The sequence below is a fragment of the Eulemur rufifrons genome, chromosome 2 (assembly GCF_041146395.1).
Source record: "Eulemur rufifrons isolate Redbay chromosome 2, OSU_ERuf_1, whole genome shotgun sequence".
NCBI classification, from domain to species: domain Eukaryota; kingdom Metazoa; phylum Chordata; class Mammalia; order Primates; family Lemuridae; genus Eulemur; species Eulemur rufifrons.
Window position 1 is genome coordinate 9,339,862 of NC_090984.1, and position 13,426 is coordinate 9,353,287.

The 13,426-nt window shown below is 58.5% G+C and overlaps 2 protein-coding genes across 10 annotated transcripts; both read left to right on the forward strand.

Moving 5' to 3' along the window:
• Positions 1 to 33: 33 nt before the first annotated feature.
• Positions 34 to 8,169, forward strand: TRMT1 (tRNA methyltransferase 1). 9 transcript variants are annotated; one of them, XM_069477469.1, is made up of 17 exons: positions 34 to 60; positions 1,082 to 1,719; positions 1,807 to 1,862; positions 2,116 to 2,258; positions 2,424 to 2,611; positions 3,145 to 3,260; positions 3,341 to 3,453; positions 5,063 to 5,211; positions 5,377 to 5,463; positions 5,544 to 5,613; positions 5,699 to 5,833; positions 5,920 to 6,005; positions 6,232 to 6,340; positions 6,441 to 6,517; positions 7,504 to 7,623; positions 7,713 to 7,842; positions 8,001 to 8,163. In XM_069477469.1, the coding sequence occupies exons 2-17, from the start codon at positions 1,460 to 1,462 to the stop codon at positions 8,148 to 8,150; spliced, it is 1,989 nt and encodes a 662-aa protein (XP_069333570.1). In that variant the 5' UTR covers positions 34 to 60; positions 1,082 to 1,459; the 3' UTR covers positions 8,151 to 8,163. The 9 variants fall into 9 exon arrangements, with proteins under 9 accessions (XP_069333570.1, XP_069333637.1, XP_069333628.1 ...); XM_069477536.1 differs by having other exon boundaries at positions 45 to 60; positions 1,516 to 1,719; XM_069477493.1 differs by lacking the exon at positions 34 to 60 and having other exon boundaries at positions 567 to 1,210; positions 1,435 to 1,719; positions 8,001 to 8,169.
• A 1,750-nt stretch (positions 8,170 to 9,919) lies between these two features.
• On the forward strand, positions 9,920 to 13,261 carry LYL1 (LYL1 basic helix-loop-helix family member). Its single transcript, XM_069477548.1, has 4 exons — positions 9,920 to 10,256; positions 11,224 to 11,579; positions 11,668 to 11,759; positions 12,554 to 13,261. Exons 2-4 carry the CDS (start codon positions 11,248 to 11,250, stop codon positions 12,967 to 12,969), a joined length of 840 nt encoding a protein of 279 aa, XP_069333649.1. The 5' UTR covers positions 9,920 to 10,256; positions 11,224 to 11,247; the 3' UTR covers positions 12,970 to 13,261.
• Positions 13,262 to 13,426: the final 165 nt, after the last annotated feature.

Sequence of the window (13,426 nt, forward strand, 5' to 3'; positions counted from 1 at the left end):
ACTTCGAGCGCACCCCTTCTTCCCGGCTCCGTCTCTTTACGTCCCTGAGGATCCTCTCCAGTACGTTGGCTCTGCTGGGTAGTTCGAATCCCGATCCCGCCAACTTCTAGTCCCGGACCTTGGGCAAGTCTCTCTACCTTTCTGAACTTTAGTTTCCTGTAAAACAAAATCAATAACGACTGCTATTTACTGTGCCAGGCACTGTTTTAGGCTCTTTTTGGGAATTAGCTCGTTTAAACTTTACAGTAACATTTTTAGGTAGGAACTGTTTTACACACACACACACACACACACTTTATAAAAAATAAAGGGAGGAACAGAGAGATGAAGAAACTTGATCAAGATCACGCAGCAAGGAAGTGATGGCGGATGCCAGGATTTAAGCCCAGGCTCTAGAAGCGACAATAAAAGCTAAGACTTTTGTGATGCTTATCGGATGCCAGGTTCCGTTAACATTTTACTTGCACTAACTTGTTTAATTCTCACCACGACCCAGTAACTAACATTAAAAAAGTTCTGCCCATCTTGAGAATGAGGAAACTTAAGTACAGAGTTAAGAAAAAGTAGCAAGGTGAGCTGAGACCCGAACCCAGGCAACCAAGACCATTAAGCTCCTCTGCCTTCATTCACCCGTTAGAACCTACTGCGTTCTTACTATGTGAGAGTGACTGCTTTGCACACCTTCCAGGCATTGTATCATTTAATCTTTGCTCTGCCTTGGAAATTAAGATTGTTATTTAAAAGGTAAGGAAAGTGAGACCCCGATAGTTTAAGTAACTCGCCCAGAGCATGTGGTGTGACTGAGATTCAAACCCAGTAAATTAAATTCCAGAGTCTTGAGTTATTCTTGCAGGGTGCTCTGAAATAATGTGTATATAGAACCCAGCACACAGAAGACAATCAGTTGGTGTTGGGCTTCTCTGCTTACCGCCCCTTTTCTGAGCCACAACTCCCTTATCTCTGAAATGGGACCAGTGACGTGTTCTCTCCCAGGGGAGTCGCTGTGATTAAGGGACCCTGCACAGCATGATCAGGCCGCTTCCTTTCTGCCCTGTATTTTGATCCTGGCCCCCAACCGTAGGTACCCTCACTGATTGGCTAACTACTGTCATGTGATTCGCCCACCCACTGTGCCAACATGGCGGCGCCCAGGTCCTAATTTGGGAAACGTGCACTAAGACTAGTTTGGTTTTCTGTGTCACGAAAGAAGGTGAGGAGGAGCTGGGTGGCACGAGCAGGGATCCGGACTGGAGGCCGGCCCGCACGAGAGCTTCCAGCTCCTCAGGGGTCAATTCCCCTGAAAACGGGGTGGTGTCAGCTTCCTGGGGCCGCAGAGTCTCCTTAGTCCCTATTTTATAGATGTGAAGGACGCTCCTGGCCCGGGAATACGGCTCTCTGAACTTCTCTCTATGCCCGCTCCACCCCCCGAACCAGGCTTGGCGGGCAGAGGCACCCGCGGATGTCCCATGCGAGAATTGTTCCGTGGCTAAGCCTCACTCTCCGCTCCGCCCGCAGTCTCTGTAGAGCTAGGTTTGTGGAGAGGCAGTCCCAAGGGCCGCTGACTCCATCAGCGATGGAGAACGGCACTGGACCCTGCGCAGAAGAGCGTCCACGCGAGGTCCAGGAGACGACAGTCACCGAGGGGGCCGCCAAGATCGCCTTCCCGAGCGCCAACGAGGTCTTTTATAACCCGGTGCAGGAGTTCAACCGGGACCTGACGTGAGCAGGGATCAGGGGTCAACCTGGCTGAGGGGAGTGGGGCAATGAGGATGAAGGTGTATGAGCTGATCCTCTGTTTCCTGCCAGATGTGCTGTGATCACCGAGTTTGCTCGCATGCAGCTTGGGGCCAAAGGAATCCAGAGTGAGTGGGGAGGTTCAGGCTCCTGGTGGGCGGGGGTCGCACAAAGCTTTCTCCCTGCCTGGGCACCTCTCCCTGGAAATCCCAGAAAGGCTCCAGCTATATAGCAGGCCCTGGGCTGTACTCCCTCACCCTTTCCCTAGAGTCTTTGGGAAGATTTTCTTCCAGTAATCTCCTGTATTCTGAAGATTAAAGGGAAGTTTCTCAGATGGGGGGCTTCGATACTCCCTGACTTTTGCCTTTTGGGTGGCTGCAGTCAAGGTGCCGGGTGAGAAAAACGTGCAAAAGGTGGTTGTGGCCTTGTCGGAGCAAGAGGAGGAAAAGGTTGAACTGAAAGAGAGTGAAAACCCGGCCTCAGCAGACCAACCTCGAATAGCTGTCGTGGGGGAAATCTGTGAGGTGGGACCTGAGCGTAGGAGGTGGCAACTCTGGTATTTAGTGGGTGACAGAGGGAGGAGGGCTCCTGGAGTGGGAGAGCCATAGGAGGTGGGTGATGGGGGTTCCCTGGGGCCCAGAGGAGGATAGAGATTGAGACGTGAGTGGGGCTCCCTGCTTACTCAACAGGAAGGCCTGCGGGTGCTGGAGGGCCTGGCTGCTTCGGGCCTACGTTCCATTCGATTTGCCCGAGAGGTGCCTGGACTCCGATCTGTGGTTGCCAATGATGCCTCTGCCCGAGCCATGGAGCTCATGCGCCACAACGTGCAGCTCAATGATGTGGCCCACCTGGTACAGCCCAGCCAGGCAGATGCCCGGTAGGTTCTGAGCAGCACAGCCAGCACTGGAGCAAGGCTGCCTGGGGTCAAATCCTGACTCTATCATATTCTCACTGTATGACCTTGGGCAAGTGACTTAGCCTCTTTGAGCCCTGTTTCCTTGTCTGTCAAATGAGAACAGTAGTTTGGGAGGGGTTGCTGTGCTGATTAAATAATAAGTAATGTGCCAGAAATAAGTAACATTTGCATTTCCTCATCTGCAAAAGGAACAATAATAGTTTCCAGCCCGTGGAGTTGTTTGGAGGATTATGTGGTTAAATGTGTTAAAAGTCTTGACTGCTTGAAACAGTGCCAGGCATGTTATGTCCTATATCAGTATTGGCTATTGTCATTGTCATTGTTATAGATGGATAGACTAAGGCCCATCTAAGGAGGAAAATCATGCACTTAATAAATGGCCAAGCCAGGATGTGAACCTGAGTTCACCACACTGTAGGAGTTAACATGTGTAGGGAACAGAGCAGGTACCTGGTACAGAAAGAAAGCTGAGGACCTGGCCTTCTTGCACCCAGGATGCTGATGTACCAGCACCAGCGAGTGTCAGAGAGATTTGACGTCATTGACCTGGACCCCTATGGCAGCCCTACTCCCTTCCTGGACGCAGCTGTGCAGGCTGTGAGTGAAGGAGGTGAGGCTGGGCTGATGCTGGGGTATGGAGCTGGGCTTGGGGTGTTTGGAGTGTCCTCACTGCCCGGCCCCTCCCCGCAGGGCTGCTGTGTGTGACCTGCACGGATATGGCGGTGCTGGCAGGGAACAGCGGGGAGACATGCTACAGCAAGTACGGGGCCATGGCCCTCAAGAGTCGGGCCTGCCATGAGATGGTGAGGGGCCCTGCCAGCTGGCCAGGGTTAGGCTCTGAGTCATCCTCCCCCCCCCCCCCCGCCCCCATACACCTTCCCACCCCTCAGACCCGCTCAGCTTCCTACAGGCAGCCAGGGCCAGATCCATCCCAGGTTATTAATGACAAGCATGTCTTTAACTGGCATAGTTCCCAAGAGCATGGGCTTCTAATTGTGGTCATTTTGGGGCAGTGGCTTTGTCCAGGATAAGAGTGGGTGGTTACATTATTCTAATATTTGTTATAACAACTTTTTTTTTTTTTTTTTTTTTGAGACAGAGTCTCACTCTGTTGCCCAGGCTAGAGTGAGTGCCGTGGCGTCAGCCTAGCTCACAGCAACCTCAAACTCCTGAGCTCAAGTGATCCTCCTGTCTCAGCCTCCCGACTAGCTGGGACTACAGGCATGCGCCACCATGCCCGGCTAATTTTTTCTATATATATTTTTAGCTGTCCATATAATTTCTTTCTATTTTTAGTAGAGATGGGGTCTCGCTCTTGCTCAGGCTGGTCTCGAACTCCTGAGCTCAAACGATCCGCCCACCTCGGCCTCCCAGAGTGCTAGGATTACAGGCGTGAGCCACCGCGCCCGGCCTATAACAACTTTTAAAAAAAATTTTTTTAAGGTAGTTTTTCCAGATCTAGGTTCAAATCATAGCTTTGCTGGTGGCTCTGGGCAAGTGACTTGACTTAGCCTTTCTGGTCCTCAGTTGTTTTTTTGATTTTTGTTATTTGTTTGTTTGAGACAGGGTCTTGCTCTGTTGCCTGGGCTAGAGTGCAGTGGTGTCATCATAGCTCACTACAAACTGCTGGGCTCTAGTGATCCTCCTGCCTCAGCCTCCTGAGTAGCTGGGACTACAGGCACGCACCATTGTGTCCGGCTAATTTTTTCTATTTTTTGTAGAGACACAGGTCTCACTCTTACTCAAGCTGGTCTCGAACCCCTGGCCTCAGAGCAATCCTCCCGCCTCGGCCTCCTGGAGTGCTAGGATTACAGATGTGAACTATTGTGTCTGGCCTGGGCGTCAGTTTTTGCATCTGTAAAATGGGCACAATGATGGCCTGACCCTATTGGGTTGCTGTGGGGATTTGAGAGGGTTGGGGCTATGTTGAGGGGCTGGGAAAGGAGGGGTCCTTTTGCTTGTTCCATAAGGGCCCTGTCATCATGTCAGTTCGGGAAATGCTTCCTTTCCCATGTTGGAGTCTCCCAGCAGCCCCAAGCAAGAAGGCCCTGGCAGTTCTGCAGCACCCAGTGTCCCCAGTTCTTGCCCACAGAGCCCCTGGGGGCTAGAACATAGGTCCCCAGCCCACAGGGCAGGCTGATGGTGCTGATTGAAATAGGTTCAGTTTATTGAGCCTGTGTCCCCAGCAGTGCCACAGACAGGGACTGTTGTGATTTTGCAGATGAGGAAACTGAGGCACATAGCGTTGGTACTCACCTGTCAAGGGGTCCCACAGCCAGGACACTCAGGACTGAGTTTGGAAGCCAGGGATCCCACATCCCTGAGCATGTGCTTGTGATCACTGTGTGTGGCTCCTGGGTGGGGAGACGGTGGAGGCAGAGATGATGCCTGCCCCCCTCGCCCCACCCCCAGGCCCTGAGAATCGTCCTGCACAGCCTAGACCTCCGTGCCAACTGCTACCAGCGCTTCGTGGTGCCTCTGCTTAGCATCAGTGCCGACTTCTATGTGCGTGTTTTTGTTCGTGTCTTCACTGGCCAGGCCAAGGTCAAGGCCTCAGCCAGGTCAGCTTGGTGGAGGGAGGGGTGATAGATTGAGGGAGAAGACAGAGCCTTGTCCTGGGGGACCTAGGGGTTCTAAAGGACACTGGGCAAGTCTGAGGGAGGAGTTGGGGTGTGATGACCACACTGAGAACTCATGGTGACTCCGCCCCCCCCCCCCCCCAACAGCAAGCAGGCACTGGTGTTCCAGTGTGTGGGCTGCGGGACCTTCCACCTCCAGCGCCTGGGCAAAGCTTCGGGAGCCCCTGGAAGCCAGTGAGCATGGGTGTGCTGGGGAGGACAGTGAAGGGGTGTCCCAGAAGGTTGCCACTTTCTAACCTCCCCTCTCTGTACAGGGTCAAGTTCTCTGCAGCCTGTGGTCCCCCTGTGACCCCCGAGTGTGAGCACTGTGGGCAGCGCCACCAGGTAGGGCTGGGCTGGGGGATGTGAGAGGGGGTCAGGGGTCCTGGAGGTCACAGTCCCCACTCACCTGTCCCCTGTGCTTGTGCAGCTTGGTGGCCCCATGTGGGCAGAACCCATCCACGACTTGGACTTCGTGGGCCATGTCCTGGAGGCTGTGAGCGCCAACCCCAGCCGCTTCCACACCTCGGAGCGGATCCAAGGGGTCCTGAGTGTCATCACCGAGGTGGGGGCCGGGCTGTGACAGGGAGGGGGCTCCTCCTGTGTCCACCCATCTATGCTCAGGCCCATCCCCACTGCGCCCCCTCGCAGGAGCTGCCGGACGTGCCTCTCTACTATACTCTGGACCAGCTCAGCGCCACAATCCACTGCAACACACCCAGCCTCCTGCAGCTGCGGTGAGTGCCCTCCTGGGGAAGGGGGAGGAACTCTTCTTTGACTGCAGAGTGGCCTTGGGCAAGTCACCCCATTGAGTCCAAGTGCTTAGGAAAGAACTCATGAAGGCCATGAGCCCTCGCCACGGGTTAGTCACCACGAGAAGTGCAGCTGCGCCAGTCCTTACAACACAGGTCAGCCCGGGCTTTGGGGTCCAGCCTACCCCTCATGATCCCTGTGGGTCCCCAGGTCAGCCCTCCTCCACGCTGGCTTCCGGGTCTCTCTGTCCCATGCCTGTAAGAACGCAGTGAAGACAGACGCCCCCGCCTCAGCTCTCTGGGACATCATGCGCTGCTGGGTGAGGGCAGGCTGACCACTTGGGGGTGGAAGGGCAAGCAATGGTCACTTGGAGGCCCTTGGGAACTCAGCATCTCCTGACCTCTGACCTCTGCCCCCAGGAGAAAGAGTGTCCCGTGAAACGGGAGCGCCTGTCGGAGACCAGCCCAGCATTCCGCATTCTCAGTGCGGAGCCCAGGTACGGGCACACTTGTGTGTAAGACAGCAGGGAAGCACACACAAGTGCAGATGACACAGACACTTCCCACTGCAGACACCTGTTCATTTTTCAAGTGAGATCCAGAATCCACTTATTTCTCCCACCCTGGTCCCCCCTCCCCAGTTGCCTTGTCTCCCACCCTCTGTTCCCTGCACAGTGGCTAGAGGGCACCTGTGCACACCTTGAGTCGGGGCATGTCCCTCCCCTGCTCAGACTCTTCCGAGACACCCACCTCACTCTGTAGAAGCCCCTGGAACGCCGGTCCAGGTCCCCCCCCTGGCTCTTCCCTCATCTCCTTCTGTCTAACATTACACACCCCCTCCCATCTTTCTGTTCCCTTTACCAAAATACTTACCTCCCACCCTAATATACAACATAATTTACTTATTTCTGATTTATGCTGTTGCATGTTTGTCCCCCCAACTCAAAAGTCACATTACTAGGGGAAGTTTGTTTTTTTTTGAGACAGGGTGTTGGTCTGTCGCCTGGGCTAGAGTGCAATGGCATCATCTTAGCTCACTCAGCCTCAGACTCCTGGGCTCAAGCAGTCCTCTTGCCTCAGCCTCCCAAGTAGCTGGGACTACAGGCGTGCACCACCACACCTGGCTAGTTTTTAAAAAATTTTTTGTAGAGGTGGGATCTGTGTTGCTCAGGCTGGTCTCAAACTCCTGGCCTCAAGTGATCCTCTTGCCTTGGCCTCCCAAAGTGCTGGGATTACAGGTGTGAGCCACAGAGCCCAGCCCCGGGGGCAACTTTGTGTCCATTTTGCTCACTGTGTATTCCCAGCACTGAGCACAGTGTAGACGCACAGTTGTAAAATATAAATATTTATTAGATGGATGAGAAAATCCCAACGTGGGCAGATACCCCATGCTGCCTGGAGGTGGGCAGGCCCCATGGGCAGTCCATGCACACCCGCTCAGCGGCTGGTGGCTGCTCCCATCCCCCAACCCCCACTTCCCCAGGCTACAGGCCAACTTCACCATCCGGGAAGATGCCAACCCCCGCTCCCGCCAGCGAGGACTCAAGCGATTCCAGGCCAACCCGGAGGCCAACTGGGGTCCCCGGCCCCGTGCCCGGCCAGGGTGAGTGGCAGTGTTGTGGGGGTGGGGTTCAGCCAGGGCAGGCGAGGGTGAAGGCCAGATGGGGCCTCAGCTCTCATCCCCTTGCACAGGGGCAAGGTGGCCAGTGAAGCCATGGAGGAGAGACGGCGGCTACTGCAGAGTAAGCGGAAGGAGCCGGCTGAGGACCCAGCCCAGAGGGCTGCCCGGCTCAAAACATTTCCTTGCAAGAGGTTTAAGGAGGTGCGGTACCTCCTCCCTCTCACCGCGGGCAACAGGGGAAGAATTGGGGGAACTGGGGCAGGGCAGGCGCTTGGGAGTGAGCTTCCCACCCAGGAAGGGAACCTAGTGGGGGCTGTTGAGCTCTGGGTGGGGGTTCACACCTGCTGTCTTCCCACCAGGGCACCTGTCAACGGGGAGACCAGTGCTGCTACTCCCACAGCCCCCCAACACCCGGGCCTGCTGCTGAGGGGGCCCCCGCTGACTGCCCAGAGACCTCCAACCAGAACCCCTCTGGGCCTGGGGCTGCTGCTGAGCCCGGCATAGACTGAGTCAATAAAGAGATGTCACCTTCCTCTGACTGCCATTCATCTCTATGGGGAGGCTGTCTAGGGTCTGTCCATGTGCCTGAGGGGCTCTGCCCATCGGTCCAGCTGCATGGGGTTTGTGCGCCTGTCCCTATAACTCCCTAGGGGGAGCTGTGTGCATCTGCCCATCTTGGGAGTCGTTTGTCCCATCCTGACTGGGGTGTTCTGTCTGTATAGGAGGCCCCCCTGCAGCAGGGGACTCTGAGTGCTCCCCAGCCCACCCACCGCAGAGCCGGTGCCTGCGGTTCCCGAGGCGGCCGCGGGGCGGCAGCCATGCGCTCACACCCGCGGGCCTTCATCACACCCCCACCCCCACCCCCACCCCCCGCCGCATCTTCAGCGGGCTCCGGCCGCGGGCACTCGCGCAGGCGGGCACTCCAGCTAGGGAGCCTCTACGTGTCCTCGCGCGGCTGCCTCCTCGCCGCCTGGTTTCTTTGGCCCGGCTCCCCCGGGGCCGCAGTGGCGGAAGCCGGACCGGAACCAGGCGCCCTTTGCATCCGCTCCAGACCAGGTGCTTCCTGCCCTGCGGCCCAGGGACTATGCGCATGGCGAGGGACCCGCAAGCTGCTGCCCAGATGCCCAGTGGGGAGGAGGAGCTGCATCTCCCCTCGCCCCCACCCCCAGAGTGAAGGGTTAGAATCCTGGGGCAGGATTCCCTTTCTGCCTCTTACACCCTTTGTCCCCATCAGTAAAAGGAAGCTAATCTGAGACCCCACCTTGTAGGATTAACTCACACGCTTAAAACTTCAGCTCTAGTTTCCCCGGGGAAAGCAGTGGAGCTGTTGATTGTGGAGACCTGGGCTTCACATTCCTGAGAGGGCGATGGCAATATCAGTGCTGGGCTGGGTCCCTGCCTGGGGGCTCCTGCAGTCACCCAGATACACAGAAAGCAAAGTATGCCTGACCCAGGTGGGTGGCAGTCATGTGGCTGCTGTTACCTGGCTAGCTGTGACCAGAGCTTGTCCCTTTGTGAAGTTTCAGGGGAATCTTAAGTTTCACCCTGCAGGTGCAGTGTGGTGAGGGCCAGGGACCACAAAGTTGGGGCTACGTGATCCTGTGGCCAAAAGGCCCAGAAGTATGGGGACCCTTTGGGGTGTCTACTGGCAGGTCACACCAGCCCTGGCACCCTAGGAAATCCTACACCCCCCCACCCCCACAGCTGTAGCACTTCCTCTCACCCTCTTGGGCCTGGAAATGTGTTGTGGTTAGTACACTGAGGGCCCAGGACACCTGCCCAGGCTGGACACTCAAGTACAGACTGTTAGAACTGTCCCCCCTCTGCTGCCCCACTGCCGGATGGGGGTGGCAGAGAGGCCGGGAGGGGCTGTGTAAAAAGAGGAACCAGGCGGGGTGAGGAGAAGAGAAGGAGGGGGCCCCTGGGTCACGCGGCCCCAGCGGGGCGGAAAGGGCCCTCCCTCACCCTGAGCACTGACACTCGGGCAAGGGGTGTTCTAAAGCAGAGGACAGACCCAGAGGCTTCCCTGCCTCAGTTTACCCGCTGCGTGCATCCGGGCGCTTCCCCTGGGGTTGACCCCGGGGGCCAGGGTCCCCAGAGGGCCTGGGCCCCTCCAGTGCCCGGGGGAGCGGAAGGTGAGGACCTGAGGGGTGACAGGCCGAGTCCTGCCCGCGCCGGCCGGGGGCGGGGCCGGGAGGCCCGCGCTCGGAGATCCCCGCCCGCCGGCTTCCTCCGGGGTCAGCCCGGCTCCTTATCAGGCGCGGCCAGGCGGCCAGGCCCTTATCTGCGCCCGCCCAGCATCCTCCGGCCGCTGCTCCGGGGGTGAGAGGGAGGAAACCGGGCCGCCGGGGGGGCGGGGAGAGGGCGGGCCGGCCTGGGAGCCGCTCACTTTCCCTCGGGGGACCCACGCCACCACCGCGGCCGCCTCGGCCCTCTGGAGCCCAGGAGGAGGCGCGGCCCAACTCCGGGCGGAACGGGCAGCCTGGAGCGCAGAGGCCGGACCTGAGCGGGACGGTGGAGCGTGGCCTGACGCTGGAAACCGCATCCTGGCCCAGGCTGCCAGCCCTGACCGGACAGAGCCAGGGCATTCACCAGGCTGCGGGAACAGCAAAGGGGTAAGAGGGGAGCCGGCCTGAATGAAGGAAGGTGGAGTATCCAGGGGGGAGGGAGGGAACCCTGCCTGCATTCCTTTGTTCATTCATTCATTCATTCATCAGCAGGGACCCACTACCTGAGGGGCCAGGCCAGCCTCCCCAGGGCCTAGCTGAGGAAGACAGGGCAGAGGGCCAGGAGTCCCACACCTTACCTGGACACCCCAGGCTCTGGAGCCAAGAGTGAACAGGGATGTCAAGGCAGCCTGTAGAAGTGTGGGTGCTGATGTGGGTGGGGGACCCCAGAGCCAGAGGGAGGACTGGGGCATGACTGGGACTGGACTGGGCAATGGGGTGGGTGTTTGGGGGTCCTGGGGTCAGCATTTGAGGTCACTGTGTCAGTAGTGGGGTCACAGGGTTAGTAAAAGGGACATTTTCAGTGGGGCTGGGGGTCACTAGAGCCATTATTGAGAACCTTCAGGGTTGGACGTGGAAGCAATGGGAAGCAGCTCAGGTCATACCAGAGGTGCAGAGGGTCAGCCTGGGGCCTGTGGGGGGGTGGTCAGTGAAGGGTCAGAGACAATCTTGGAGAAGTTCCAAGGTCACATGGTATCAATGAGTCAACGAGGGGTCTCAGGATCATATTTCCAGATGTGAGGGTGACAGGGCCAATCTTGGGGTTTCAGGGGGATCCCAGGATCAGTCAGGGACTTCCTGCCTGTCCCCTCTCCAGGCTGCAGGTGAAAGGGAATTCTGGAAGGGAATTTTGCTCAGATAGCACTGCCTGCTCCTCAGTGGCCACCTCCTGGTCTTGTGTAGGACCCCCTCCCGTTCCTGGCAGCTTCTGGACCCACCCCCATCTGCCTTTGCCCACTGAAACCGCCCCCACTCTTTCCCCCTCCCCCTCCCTCCCATTTGAGGGCTGTTGGGCTAAGCAGGCGGGAAGGTGGCACCTGGTCCTCCTCCCCATTGGCTTCCTTCCTTCCCACAGGTGAGCACCCCCACCTCGGGGTCCATGTGCCCGCCCCAGGCCCAGGCAGAGGTGGGCCCCACCATGACTGAGAAGGCAGAGATGCTGTGTGTCCTCAGCCCAGCACCCGCCCCACCCCCTAAACCTGCCTCACCTGGGCCCCCGCAGGCAGAGGGGATGGGCCACCGAAGCTCCTCACCCCCCAGGCTGCCCCCTGGTGTGCCAGTGATCAGCCTGGGCCACACCAGGCCCCCAGGAGCAGCCTTGCCCACCACAGAGCTGAGCACCCTACGGCCCCCCCTGCTGCAACTCTCTGCCCTAGGAACCACCCCACCTGCCTTGGCCCTACATTACCACCCTCACCCCTTCCTCAACAGGTCAGTGGGGAGCTGTGGTGGGAGGTGAGTGGAATTAGGGGCCAGGGTCGTTGCCCACAAGGCATTAGTGACCCACAACCCCTTACAGTGTCTACATTGGGCCGGCAGGACCTTTCAGCATCTTCCCTAGTGGCCGGCTGAAGCGGAGACCAAGCCACTGTGAGCTGGACCTGGCTGAAGGTGAGTGTGGGTGCCCGGAAGGACTGGCCGTCTCTGCATGGGACTCACGTCTGTCCCACACCCACCCACAAGAGAGGGCTTCCAGTGCACACAGAGAACAGCCCATACAGGTTATAACCCATGTGCAAAATCACGGTCCCCTTGTCAGCTCCACAAAACCACCACCACCCAACAAGCCAAGCCTCATAGCCACAAAGAGACACGACAAAACAGAGCATGCCACAACAGGGCATGGGAGCCACAAAATGACAGCTCCACTGGAATGCACAGCCACGAAAGAGACAGCCATAGCACCAAAGTCACACAAGAGACAGCCACAGGACCATAACCACTGGTGAAACAGCCACACACCCACAACCACATGGCAGCATCACACACAGCCACAGCCATCAGATATACCACGAGTCAAACAGCCACACAAGACACTGACAGAACCACAGTCACAAGAGGACCTCTCAGATCATGAGCACACCCAGCCACACATGGGTACACTCAGAATGATGGGGCCACAGGGACAGCTCCCCAGACTTCAGGGAAAGGAACTCTCCCTAGGGAATCCCAGCCATTGACATAAATGTGCCGACAGTCACAGGTACAGCAGGCCCCTGTTGTCCCTAGCCTGGGCTTGTTAGGATCCTTGTGGGAGCACTCATGGGAAGCGGAGCCACACGTGGATCCCCTGGGCGGAGAAAGCCCCAGGGTTTAAGTCCCCACAAGGGTGGCGCATGCCTGAAGTGAGGGCAGGAGGGGGCGCCCTCTGGGCCTCAGTGCCAACCCTTCCCCCCTGTCCGCAGGGCACCAGCCCCAGAAGGTGGCCCGGCGCGTGTTTACCAACAGCCGCGAACGCTGGCGGCAGCAGAACGTTAACGGTGCCTTTGCCGAGCTCAGGAAGCTGCTGCCAACGCACCCGCCCGACCGGAAGCTGAGCAAGAACGAGGTGCTCCGCCTCGCGATGAAGTACATCGGCTTCCTCGTACGGCTGCTGCGCGACCAGGCGGCCGCGCTGGCCGCAGGCCCCACCCCGCCCGGGTCCCGCAAACGGCCGGCGCACAGAGTCCCAGACGACGGCATCCGCCAGGGGTCAGGACACAGGGCCGAGGCGGCCGCGAGCTCTCAACCCGCGCCCCCGGCCGATCCCGACTGCAGCCCGGGTGGGGCGGCCCGGCCCATCAAGACGGAGCAAGCGGCTCTGAGTCCGGAGGTGCGGTGACCCCACGCGGCGGCGCCTCTGAGCCGGAGGGCACCGGGGACTCAGCCCGGGGCCGTCGATGAAAGGGCCGACGATGCGCTGCGCCTGCTGGGGAGCAAACGCGCCCGAAGAGGGACCAGTGAGGACGTCCCCGACGGGGCAAGGTTTCGAGGGTCTGAAAGGGTGACCGTCGCCCCCAGGGGGCCCGCAGACCCTTTTTAAGAACCATGCACTGCCCGCTGGAAGTGGCCTTGCCCGTGTCCCCTTCCCAGAGGCGAGGTCGGTGAGCCAACATGATAGAGCGGTCATTGGACCTAAGTGGTGTCTCTTTTTTTCCGGGCTTGGGTGGCCGTGGTGGTGGTGAGGGATGTGTCAGGGAGGGGCTCAGGGGGCCTTCGCCCCTCTCACCGGCGCCCCCTCCCGGAAGCCCAGGGACAGACGCTCCCCAGCGCGTAGAGAGAAGCACAGAGCCGTCGCA